Here is a 12,733-nt window from a genome sequence, read left to right as displayed (position 1 = left end):
ATGTGTGTTTTAAGGGTGGATGAACAATTAAATGATTTTTCACAAATTGTGCATTTGAAAGGGCGTTCTCCAGTGTGAACTGCCATGTGTTTTTTAAGGTTGGATGAGTGACTAAAAGATTTTCCACAAATTGTGCATTTGTATGGGCGTTCTCCATTGTGAATACTCATGTGTGTTTTAAGGGCTGATGATTGATTAAAAGATTTTCCACAAATTGTGCATTTGTATGGACGTTCACCGCTGTGAATTCTCGTGTGTGTTTTAAGGGTGGATGAACAATTAAATGATTTTTCACAAATTGTGCATATGTACGGGCGTTCACCATTGTGAATTCTCAAGTGTACTTTAAGGGAGGACGACTGAATAAAAGATGTTCCACAAATTGAACATTTGAAAGGGCGTTCACCATTGTGAATACTCATGTGTATTTTAAGGTTGGATGAAAGAATGAAGGATTTTTCACAAATTGTGCATATGTACGGGCGTTCACCATTGTGAATTCTCAAGTGTACTTTAAGAGTGGATGATTGAGTAAAAGATTTTCCGCAAATTGAACATTTGTATGGACGTTCACCATTGTGAATTCTGAGGTGTACTTTAAGGGAAGATGACTGACTGAAGGATTTTCCACAATTTGTGCATTTGCATGCACATTCACCTTTCTTTCCTTTGTGAGCCTTGTGAAAATTATTCTCTGCAAACATTTCTTCATTTGGTTTTTCTTCTTTGTAAAAAGTCCTCTTGTTGGATTCATTTGGTGAGTCCTGCGGGCATGTGTCTGCGTCGTTCATAAAAGTAGATGCAGTCTCCCTTGTAGATTCAGTGTATTCACCTGTAAATATAACATCACATGACCTGTAAAAATATATCAGATGCTGTTCAATACTTATAGCATCATTCTGACATTCTGACAAACGTACCTAAGTCGTACGCGCATGGGAGTCGATGGGTAGGGCACGGGACATATCGCCTCACCACCACTTTTTTGATGAGGGGGAATTATCCCCTTCTATGCCCCCCTCCCCCACATTCTACTGGAATGTAACATAAAACAAGTTCAGATACATTCAAGGTACACCACCCCCATTCCAAATTTTAAAAAACCATATCCTCCAGCTCGCGGCGGGGCGCCCGGCGATGCCACCGTGCAGGACAAAGAGTCTGTGCAGTGTCTGTGTGATGTTATCACTGAACCCCTCCCTCAAACTTCTGTGAAATCGTACCAAACTTCTTGTATACACCTTCTCTCCCATGTGTATGTCCTAAGGGTGTTAAAAAAATTGTGAAAAAAGGTTTAAAATATATGTATTTTGGAAAAGAACAAATTCTTTAACTTCAATAGTTTATAAAAATGTATTATCACGTATATTACAAATCATATAATATTCATATGTATCAAATCCAACATATATTACAAACATACAATCAGTCATCCATATGTATTTCCATAAATACATACCTGGGCAGTGGCTGTGTTGTCACTGTACTACTCCATCAAACTTGAGTTTACGTGATGGTGAGGTGTTTTGAATTATGTGGTGTATACGTGGTGGTGAGGTGTTTTTAATTACATAGTGGTGAGGTCTTTTTAATTATGAGATGAGGTGTTTTGAATTACGTGGTGTTTACCTGGTGGTGAGGTGTTTTGAATTACATGGTGTTTATGTGGTGGTGAGGTGTTTTGAATTACATGGTGTTTATGTGGTGGTGAGGTGTTTTGAATTACATGGTGTTTATGTGGTGGTGAGGTGTTTTGAATGACGTGGTGTTTACGTGGTGGTGAGGTGTTTTGAATTACGTTGTGTGAGTTGTTTTGAATTACGTGGTGTTTACGTGGTGGTGAGGTGTTTTTAATTACGTGGTGATGAGGTGTTTTTAATAACCTGACTGTGAGGCGTTTTTAATAACGTGGCTGTGAGGTGTTTTTAATACCGTGACTGAGGAGTTTTTAATAACGTGACTGAGGAGTTTTTAATAACGTGACTGTGAGGAGTTTTTAATAATGTGGCTGTGAGTTTTTAATAACGTGGATGTGAGGGGTTTTTAATAACGTGACTGTGAGGTGTTTTTAATAACGTGACTGTGAGGTGTTTTTAATAACGTGACTGTGAGGAGTTTTTAATAACGTGACTGTGAGGCGTTTTTAATAACGTGGCTGTGAGGTGTTTTGAATTACGTGGTGTTTACGTGGTGGTGAGGTGTTTTGAATTACGTGGTGATGAGGTGTTTTTAATTACGTGGTGGTGAGGTGTTTTTAATTACGTGGTGATGAGGTGGTTTTAATAACGTGGCTATGAGGTGTTTTTAACAACGTGTCTGTGAGGCGTTTTTAATAACGTGGCTGTGAGGTGTTTTTAATAACGTGGCTGTGAGGTGTTTTTAATAACATGACTGAGGTGTTTTTAATAACGTGACTGTGAGGTGTTTTTAATAACGTGACTGTGAGGAGTTTTTAATAACGTGACTGTGAGGAGTTTTTAATAACGTGACTGTGAGGCGTTTTTAATAACGTGGCAGTGAGGTGTTTTGAATTACGTGGTGTTTACGTGGTGGTGAGGTGTTTTTAATTACGTGGTGATGAGGTGTTTTTAATAACGTGGCTGTGAGGTGTTTTTAATAACGTGGCTGTGAGGTGTTTTTAATAACGTGGCTGCGAGGTGTTTTTAATTACGTGGTGATGAGGTGTTTTTAATAACGTGGCTGTGAGGTGTTTTTAATAACGTGACTGAGGTGTTTTTAGTTACGTGGTGATGAGGTGGTTTTAATAACGTGGATGTGAGGTGTTTTTAACAACGTGTCTGTGAGGCGTTTTTAATAACGTGGCTGTGAGGTGTTTTTAATAACGTGGCTGTGAGGTGTTTTTAATAACGTGGCTGTGAGGTGTTTTTCATAACGTGGCTGTGAGGTGTTTTTCATAACGTGGCTGTGAGGTGTTTTGAATTACGTGGTGGTGAGGTGTTTTGAATTACGTGGTGGTGAGGTGTTTTGAATTACGTGGTGGTGAGGTGTTTTGAATTACGTGGTGGTGAGGTGTTTTGAATTACGTGGTGGTGAGATGTTTTGAATTACGTGGTGGTGAGGCGTTTTGAATCACAAGGTGGTGAGGTGTTTTGAATTACGTGGTGTTTACGTGGTGGTGAGATGTTTTTAATCACGTGGTGATGAGGTGTTTTTAATTACCTGACTGTGAGGCGTTTTTAATAACGTGACTGTGAGGCGTTCTTAATTACGTGGTGATGAGGTGGTTTTAATAACGTGGCTGTGAGGTGTTTTTAACAACACGTCTGTGAGGTGTTTTTAAAAACGTGGCTGTGAGGTGGTTTTAATAACGTGGCTGTGAGGTGGTTTTAATAACGTGGCTGTGAGGTGGTTTTAATAACGTGGCTGTGAGGTGTTTTTAACAACATGTCTGTGAGGCGTTTTTAATAACGTGGCTGTGAGGTGTTTTTAACAACATGTCTGTGAGGCGTTTTTAATAACGTGGCTGTGAGGTGTTTTTAATAACGTGGCTGTGAGGTGTTTTTAATAACGTGGCTGTGAGGTGTTTTTAATAACGTGGCTGTGAGGTGTTTTTAATAACGTGACTGTGAGGAGTATTTAAATAACGTGACTGTGAGGAGTTTTTAATACCGTGACTGAGGAGTTTTTAATAACGTGACTGAGGTGTTTTTAATAACGTGACTGAGGAGTTTTTAATAATGTGACTGAGGAGTTTTTAATAATGTGGCTGTGAGTTTTTAATAACGTGGATGTGAGGTGTTTTTAATAACGTGGTTGTGAGGTGTTTTTAATCACGTGGATGTGAGGAGTTTTTAATAACGTGACTCTGAGGTGTTTTTAATAACGTGACTGTGAGTTTTTAATAACGTGACTGTGAGGCGTTTTTAATAACGTGGTTGTGAGGTGTTTTGAATTACGTGGTGTTTACGTGGTGGTGAGGTGTTTTTAATTACGTGGTGATGAGGTGTTTTTAATAACGTGGCTGTGAGGTGTTTTTAATAACGTGACTGTGAGGTGTTTTAAATAACGTGGCTGTGAGGTGCTTTAATAACGTGGCGGAGAGGTGTTTTCACTAACGAACAGCTCATCTGGCGTGGCCCTCTGGCGGTCACCGCACGTATCCCGGCGAAGGCAGGCAGGCAGGCAGGCAGGAAAATCCTCGCGGCGCGTATCTTGGCAAAGCAGGCAGAAGGCAATATGCACGCGTCTGTGGTCCGGCACGGCTGTCTTTCACAGCGCGATCAATACAACTGCACGGAGCGTGGGGAGCACTTTCACTCTCGTAACTGACACAGCGCAAGTCGTCTGCACTCCTCGGGGATATGACTCCAGCTCAACTCCACTCATAACTCATGCGCATCCCCTCTCATAACTGAGGTCTCACAACTCATTTGCCCCGTAACTCGTAACTCAACGGAGGACCGAATACAGCGCACCCCTTCTCATAACTTAACGAGCGCATCTCCCCTCACAACTTAGCGCTCCGAACCGACTCTCATAACTCACACAGCGCAACTCGTCTGCCTCCTCGGGGATCTGACTCCAGCTCAACTCCACTCATAACTCGTCTGGCTTGCCCTGCGCGCATCTCATAACTCATCTCAGCGCATCTCCCCTCATAACTGAGGTGGGGGCTCTCGGCACAGGGTTATATCGTCCCGCCCTTAGCCCGACTCGAACGTTCCAAACCCCGCCTTTTGCCGCAGTGGTAGGTCACTCCCCTCGAGCCCTGATTGGCGGCTCGCGCTTACCGTCGGCTCCTCTGCCTACCTTCGGCCTTGATCGACTTGTTCAGGCCGGCCTCGTGGTATTTCGCGCCAAAACCCAAAGCATCGAGGCATCATAAGCATCGTAAAGGACCTAACTCTCATTGTCCTACTCAACGCAAAACTAAACACAGGAAAGGTCTACGCTTACATTTACTACGAAATAACAGAGCTTAAAAGAGGCTACGTGTTGTAGTGTAACTAAACCAGGAGGGGAAATTGACCTTTATCATAAAAACACAAAACCGCAACAATATGTTATGTTTTCTTCTGCCCCCCCCCCCCCGAGATTAGCCATCAGCAGTAGGAGAATGGGGGCCCTGACGCACACTAAAATTTAACATTGAAGTCAATGGGGAAAATTAAGGTTAATTATTGACTCGCTAGATTTTCAATTCGATTTTGTCCTCCAAATCCTCCCCATCTACGCCATTAACAAAGGTTAAATCCTCAATAGACCCCCAAACCCTTGTTGATTCTAAAACACCCATATTTTCTTTGAGCACCTCCTGAGTCACATATCATTTTTTCTAAGCCCCGCACATTTCCCCTAAGCCACGTCCACTTTCTCCCAAGCCCTGCCCACTTTTATAAACCCCACCCACTATTACATAATTTCCAGCTAAGCCTTGCCCTTGGTTAAGCCTTGCCCTTGGTTAAGCCTTGCCCAGAGATTTTCTCAGGGAATTTCCAAAGGAAACCACACCCACCATTCTTATATAAAGGGTTGAAACACAGGCTAAATTTAAACAATTTTTTACTTTTATTGAGAATGGACTACTGTGCTGAGCTTGAGTGCGGTGACTTTGGAGTTCCTTTGAGTCCTACTCCCTGTGTGGAACTAAACCTTCAAATTGATGAACTGGATTCAAACCTCTTATCAATGGAGGTAAGAGTTTCTTTTAATATTTACAGAGTTTGATTTTTTACATTTAATAATCTTGTATTAAATTAATACGTTGTTATTTTCTCTCACAGGAAATTGTATCTGAGATACAAAATGAAAATACCGCTTTTACCACAACTTGGGGTGAAATTATTGATTTGTTTGAAGACCATTTGAACAACCATGACCCACAGACCGAGTTTTACCTTGATAATCCAGCCAAAGTGGAGACTCACTAAATTTGGGAAAAACATGTCATGAGTTCTGCCTCGATGGTTCTAAATGTGGAGCCTACCTTGAAGACTCACTAAATTCAATAAAATCAGGAAAATAGTTTTACCTTGGAGATATTGAAAACTTGTTTCATTTTGGAGACTCTACCTGTGGGGTCTATCTTGGAGATGCTTCCAATCTTGGAGACTCTGCTTTCGGATTACACAATCTGCTTATGAGGACTTCCGTTTCCGGTCCCTCGAGTAATATAAGGAAGTGACTTCGACCTCTGCATGGCAGCTAATTTAAAGTATTTTCCCATTCGTGTCTTCGTCAATTTTCCACTCATTATTTAATTGTGCATGTGTTACTGTGTGTTTATAGTTAGTTTTGATTTGCAATTCATGCAAACTTGTGTAAAATTAATACTTTTCTGTTCGCACCGCGTGCGTCTCTTTATGCCTGGTCTCTTTTGGCTTCCCTCCCTGCATCGGTGTTTTGTGAATTTAAGTTATTTCCTTCACTGTATTGCTTATTTCTTAGATTTTCTCTTCTCCCCCTCACTTCCCCAAACATCTACCCATTGTCTAACGTTTTAAATACAATAAATAAATGAATAAAATTCCTTCTATCCTCGCGGGCACGTGTGCTTGCTGTCTCGCCCGCCCCCTTTATGTCCTAATTTTCTACCTCTTCCTTCCATCTCCAGCCGAAACTCGCCCTTCCAATTCTAGTTTCCTTCTTCTCATTTAACCCTTTCTCCTTCTCATTTAACACCTCACTGTGCCTCTTCCCATCACCATCAAACCATTTGTCCTCCTCATCCTTCCCTTTCTCCGAACCCTACTGTAATCTCCGACACACTATCAACAGCTCTCCCTACCTCCCCGTCTCCCCCCTCATCTTACCCTACCCCTCCCCCTCCCCTCCACTGTCCTGTACCCGATGCTACCCCTCCCTCGTCCTTAACGGTATGGCCCTCAAACAATTGGGGCCTTCGCTCAAATCTGATTGATCTCTCCATAAAGGTTGCTTCTGACAAACCAGACGTAATCTGCTTAACAGAAACTTTCCTCCTTGAAGATGTCTCTGATTCCTTAATATCTCTTCCTGGTTACTCCCTCCTCCAGTATGATAGACCTGAGCCTCGTCCTGGTAGTGGGGTTGCTATCTTTATCAAAAACTATCCTCCTCACTCTCCTTGCACTGCCCTCTCTCCATCCCACCCCCAGGAGTACATCTGGCTACGGCTTCCTCTCCTTTCCCACCTTTTGTTCAGATGTGTTCTGCACCGTTCTCCAAACAGTGATGACTCCATTTACGTCCCCCTGTCTGACAACACGGACTAACTTCTATCAACTCATCCCAACTCTCTCTTCCTCATATGTGGCGACTTCAACTGTCATCATGCCAGCTGGCTGGGTGTGGGTTCATCTCTAACCAGCCATGGCTCCTCAGCAAAGGACTTCTGCGACTCAGTGGGACTGACACAATCTGTAAATTTACCGACCCGGATCTCAGTCAATGGAGTATCTTCTCTTCTGGACTTGGTTATGACTAACTTCCCTGCAAATGCCTGCTGCTCTTCTTTTGCTCCAATCGGTTCTTCTGATCATTTCCTTGTTAAAGTGGACTTCTCTCTGGCCATTCTCAGAGAGCCGACTCAGCACCGACGCGTCTGACATTTCACTCAGGCCGACTGGCACGGTCTTCAAGCAGCCATCAATCATCTGGACTGGTCTCCCGTCTCTACTGCCTCTGACATAAACTCTTCCTGGGAATTCTTCCAAAGTAAACTGCTCTCTCTCTCATGCACAGATTTATCCCTTCTCGTCTTCAGTTGCCATACCCTTCCTCCCGTCTAGGGTACACTGAAGCTTGTGGTGAGGCAGTTGCCATGAAGCAACTTGCCTTCACCTCATGGAAGGCTGATCCAACTGAAGGTAATCTCAGTTCCTTTCATAAAGCTCGGAACAAGTGTGTCTACCCTCAGGAGAGCCAGGAAACAATATCTCTCTGCTCTCAAAACTGAACTGTCAAACCTGTTCCCCTCCTACATGGTCACCTATTGATAAAACAGCACAAACAATTGATAACAGTTGGATGAGACAAATACAGAATGCTTGCCTTAGCTTTGTAAGTCATTCTCTTGGAGGAAATGAGCACGTGACATCTTCCAGAACTGAATCATTTTGAAGAGGCAATGTGACAATATGAGAATTTATTGAGTTGAAAGATTTTCTTGGCTCTGGAGGATTCGAATTTCCAATGGGATAGAACATGAAAGGACACCCATGACCATGTACCATTCTCCACACAGTGCTGTGCTGCCGAAGAAGTTTCTTGACGAGGATTACAATCATGGGTGGGTTGACACTCCATCGCATGCTACTGGACCGAGTACGCAGGTATTTGGAATTTGAAGTCAATATCTCGCCCGCTCCTTTTTTTTATTTACTCCATTTTACTCTCACATTAAATAAATCAGTGTGGCCACGGTTGCAAGGAGTCACTTTATTCAAACAGGCATTTTCATGAAAATTCAATATCTTGTTGAAAATATTTTTCAATTGACGGCATCTGCGTCACTTTTTCACTTCTTGGAAAGTCTGAGTTCTAAAGTGTGCCCTCCACAAAAGAGGGTTCACCATTATTGGGAAATATTTAGTTGCAGCACGAATTATGTGGCTTTACCCACAGGATTCTGGCTTCTGGATAGGGGACACTGATTGCACTCAGCAGAGTTGTGCCAATCATCATCATCTATGGAGTGTGGGATGTATGTTTGTAAGTATGTATTTACGTATGTGTACATATGTAGCCGAAATTCCAGCAATTGCATTTTTCATACATTAAAAAGAGTGCATGACCTTTTTGGGGGCACTTACGCTGTAAAGAAATTGTAATGTAATTGGAATTGTTGGAAATTCGTGATACATGTGAACACAAAATAATTTCCTTTTAAACTAAGTAAACGATCGCAGAACATGGTTATATGAGCTTATTGAGAAGAACAGTACAAAAGTGTTTTTACTCCCTGTCGTAGACGGGCCCTTCAACTCGTAAAGTAAATTCCCACATGGCTGCACATCCTAAAGGCTCTCTGGTCAGTGTGATCAAAAGCCAGGATGATTTGTCATGGACGTTTTGAGATTGTCTGAAGGACCAGAAATATTGGTCACAAACTGCACATTTGTATCGGGATTCACCATTATGAATTCTCCCATGTTTCAAGGTGTGTCGATTGCATGAAGGATTTTCCACAAATTATTACTTCCAAGTGTGTTTTGCGGTGGGATGATTGAGTGAAAGATTTTCTTTAAATTGTGCATCAGTGTGGACATTCTCTCCTTCGGCATGAGCTCGCATTATTTGATGAAGGATTTTCCACATTTTTTTTACATTTGTATGGGCATTGTCTGTTTGCAATCTCCTTGTTCTCCATTGTGAATTTTCACTTGCGTTTTCAGGTGAAATGACAAAATGAAAGATTTTCTCCAAATAGTGCGTTTGTACGGCCTCATGTTAGCGACGATGTTGTTACCCCATGACGCGCAATGAAAAGCGGGGACAAGCAATTGATTCATGTGTGAGACGATGTTGTTATACAAGGAATGGTTTGTGTAAAAAAAAGAAAAATAAAAAAAAAGGAATATCCACACAAATGCAAAAATTGTGAAAAAATACCTCGTTCATCATTTTCATTACACCATGATTTATTTATTTTTCCACATATTTTACATTTGTGTGAGAATTTTTATTCGTAGTATTCTTTCTCTCCACTGTAAATTCTTGTATGTTTTCAAATTGGAGGACCGAATAAAAAGCCTTTCATACAATGTACATTTCTATGGGCGTTTTCCATTGTGCATTTTCATGTGCTTTTTAAGGTTGGATGAGTGACTAAAAGATTTTCCACAAATTGTGCATTTGTATGGGCGTTCTCCATTGTGAATACTCATGTGGGTTTTAAGGGTGGATGACTGATTAAAAGATTTTCCACAAATTGTGCATTTGTATGGGCATTCTCCATTGTGAATACTCATGTGGGTTTTAAGGGTGGATGACTGATTAAAAGATTTTCCACAAATTGTGCATTCATTTGGGCGTTCACCATTGTGAATTATAATGTGTCTTTTAAGGAAGGATGGTCGATTAAAAGATTTTCCACAATTCGTGCATTTGTATGGACGTTCACCCTTGTGATTTCCCATGTGTGTTTTAAGGGTGGATGACTGATTAAAAGATTTTCCACAATTTGTGCATTTGTATGGACGTTCACCACTGTGAATTCTCATGTGTGTTTGAAGAATGGATGATCGATTGAAAGATTTTTCACAACTTGTGCATTTGAAAGGGCGTTCTCCATTGTGAATACTCATGTGGGTTTTAAGGTTGGATGAGTGACTAAAAGATTTTCCACAAATTGTGCATTTGTATGGGCGTTCTCCATTGTGAATACTCATGTGGGTTTTAAGGTTGGATGAGTGACGAAAAGATTTTCCACAAATTGTGCATTTGTATGGGCGTTCTCCATTGTGAATCCTCATGTGTGTTTTAAGGGTGGATGAACAATTAAATGATTTTTCACAAATTGTGCATATGTACGGGCGTTCACCATTGTGAATTCTCAAGTGTACTTTAAGGGAGGACGACTGAATAAAAGATGTTCCACAAATTGAACATTTGAAAGGGCGTTCACCATTGTGAATACTCATGTGTATTTTAAGGTAGGATGAAAGAACGAAGGATTTTCCACAATTTGTGCATTTGTATGGGCGTTCACCTTTGTGAATTCTCATGTGTGTTTTAAGAGTGGATGATTGAGTAAAAGATTTTCCGCAAATTGAACATTTGTATGGACGTTCACCATTGTGAATTCTGAGGTGTACTTTAAGGGAAGATGACTGACTGAAGGATTTTCCACAATTTGTGCATTTGCATGCATGTTCACCTTTCTTTCCTTTGTGAGCCTTGTGAAAATTATTCTCTGCAAACATTTCTTCATTTGGTTTTTCTTCTTTGTAAAAAGTCCTCTTGTTGGATTCATTTGGCGAGTCCTGCGGGCATGTGTCTGCGTCGTTCATAAAAGTAGATGCAGTCTCCCTTGTAGATTCAGTGTATTCACCTGTAAATACAACATCACATGACCTGTAAAAATATATCAGATGCTGTTCAATACTTATAACATCATTCTGACAAACGTACCTAAGTCGGACGCGCATGGGAGTCGATGGGTAGGGCACGGGACATATCGCCTCACCACCACTTTTTTGATGAGGGGGAATTATCCCCTTCTATGCGTCCCTCCCCCACATTCTACTGGAATGTAACATAAAACAAGTTCAGATACATTCAAGGTACACCACCCGCATTCCAAATTTAAAAAAACCATATCCTCCAGCTCGCGGCGGGGCGCCCGGCGATGCCGCCGTGCAGGACAAAGAGACTGTGCAGTGTCTGTGTGGTGTTATCACTGAACCCCTCCCTCAAACTTCTGTGAAATCGTTCCAAACTTCTTGTATGCACATTCTCTCCCATTTGTATGTCATAAGGGTGTTTAAAAAATTGTGAAAAAAGGTTTAAAATATATGTATTTTGGAAAAGAACAAATTCTTTAACTTCAATAGTTTATAAAAATGTATTATCACGTATATTACAAATCATATAATATTCATATGTATCAAATCCAACATATATTACAAACATACAATCAGTCATCTATATGTATTTCCATAAATACATACCTGGGCAGTGGCTGTGTTGTCACTGTACTACTCCATCAAACTTTAGTTTACGTGATGGTGAGGTGTTTTGAATTATGTGGTGTTTACGTGGTGGTGAGGTGTTGTTAATTACATAGTGGTGAGGTCTTTTTAATTATGAGATGAGGTGTTTTGAATTACGTGGTGTTTACCTGGTGGTGAGGTGTTTTGAATTACATGGTGTTTATGTGGTGGTGAGGTGTTTTGAATTACATGGTGTTTATGTGGTGGTGAGGTGTTTTGAATTAAATGGTGTTTATGTGGTGGTGAGGTGTTTTGAATTACATGGTGTTTATGTGGTGGTGAGGTGTTTTGAATTACATGGTGTTTATGTGGTGGTGAGGTGTTTTGAATGATGTGGTGTTTACGTGGTGGTGAGGTGTTTTGATTTACGTGGTGTGAGTTGTTTTGAATTACGTGGTGTTTACGTGGTGTGAGTTGTTTTGAATTACGTGGTGTTTACGTGGTGGTGAGGTGTTTTTAATTACGTGGTGATGAGGTGTTTTTAACAATGTGGCTGTGAGGTGTTTTTAATAACCTGACTGTGAGGCGTTTTTAATAACGTGGCTGTGAGGTGTTTTTAATAACGTGACTGTGAGGTGTTTTTAATTACGTGGTGATGAGGTGGTTTTAATAACATGGCTGTGAGGTGTTTTTAACAACGTGTCTGTGAGGCGTTTTTAATAACATGGCTGTGAGGTGTTTTTAACAACGTGTCTGTGAGGCGTTTTTAATAACGTGGCTGTGAGGTGTTTTTAATAACGTGGCTGTGAGGTGTTTTTAAATAACGTGACTGTGAGGAGTTTTTAATAACGTGACTGAGGTGTTTTTAATAACGTGACTGTGAGGAGTTTTTAATACCGTGACTGTGAGGAGTTTTTAATAACGTGGCTGAGGAGTTTTTAATAACGTGACTGAGGAGTTTTTAATAACGTGGCTGTGAGGTGTTTTTAATAATGTGGCTGTGAGGTGTTATTAATAACGTGGATGTGAGGTGTTTTTAATAACGTGGATGTGAGGGGTTTTTAATAACGTGACTGTGAGGTGTTTTTAATAACGTGACTGTGAGGAGTTTTTAATAACGTGACTGTGAGGCGTTTTTA

The 12,733-nt window shown here is 41.0% G+C and overlaps 1 protein-coding gene across 4 annotated transcripts in view; it reads right to left on the bottom strand.

Annotated features, from left to right (window-relative positions):
- The window catches only part of LOC137416384 (uncharacterized), a 253,620-nt gene that overhangs the window by 12,184 nt on the left and 228,703 nt on the right, over positions 1-12,733 (bottom strand). For 2 of the 4 annotated variants that reach the window (XM_078778400.1, XM_078778401.1), the window contains 2 exons: positions 10,820-10,993; positions 659-832 (listed from right to left, as the gene is read on the bottom strand). In XM_078778400.1, coding sequence (XP_078634526.1) covers positions 659-832; positions 10,820-10,993 — 348 coding nt within the window. Of the gene's footprint in view, positions 1-658; positions 833-8,364; positions 10,994-12,733 lie in introns of those variants that run through there. The other 2 variants (XM_078778403.1, XM_078778402.1) reach the window with 1 other exon arrangement.

This window comes from Myxine glutinosa, chromosome 5, assembly GCF_964187855.1.
Source record: "Myxine glutinosa chromosome 5, kmMyxGlut1.1, whole genome shotgun sequence".
NCBI lineage: Eukaryota > Metazoa > Chordata > Myxini > Myxiniformes > Myxinidae > Myxine > Myxine glutinosa.
Note: the sequence above shows the minus strand (reverse complement) of the source record. Positions and strands in the feature narration are given on the sequence as shown.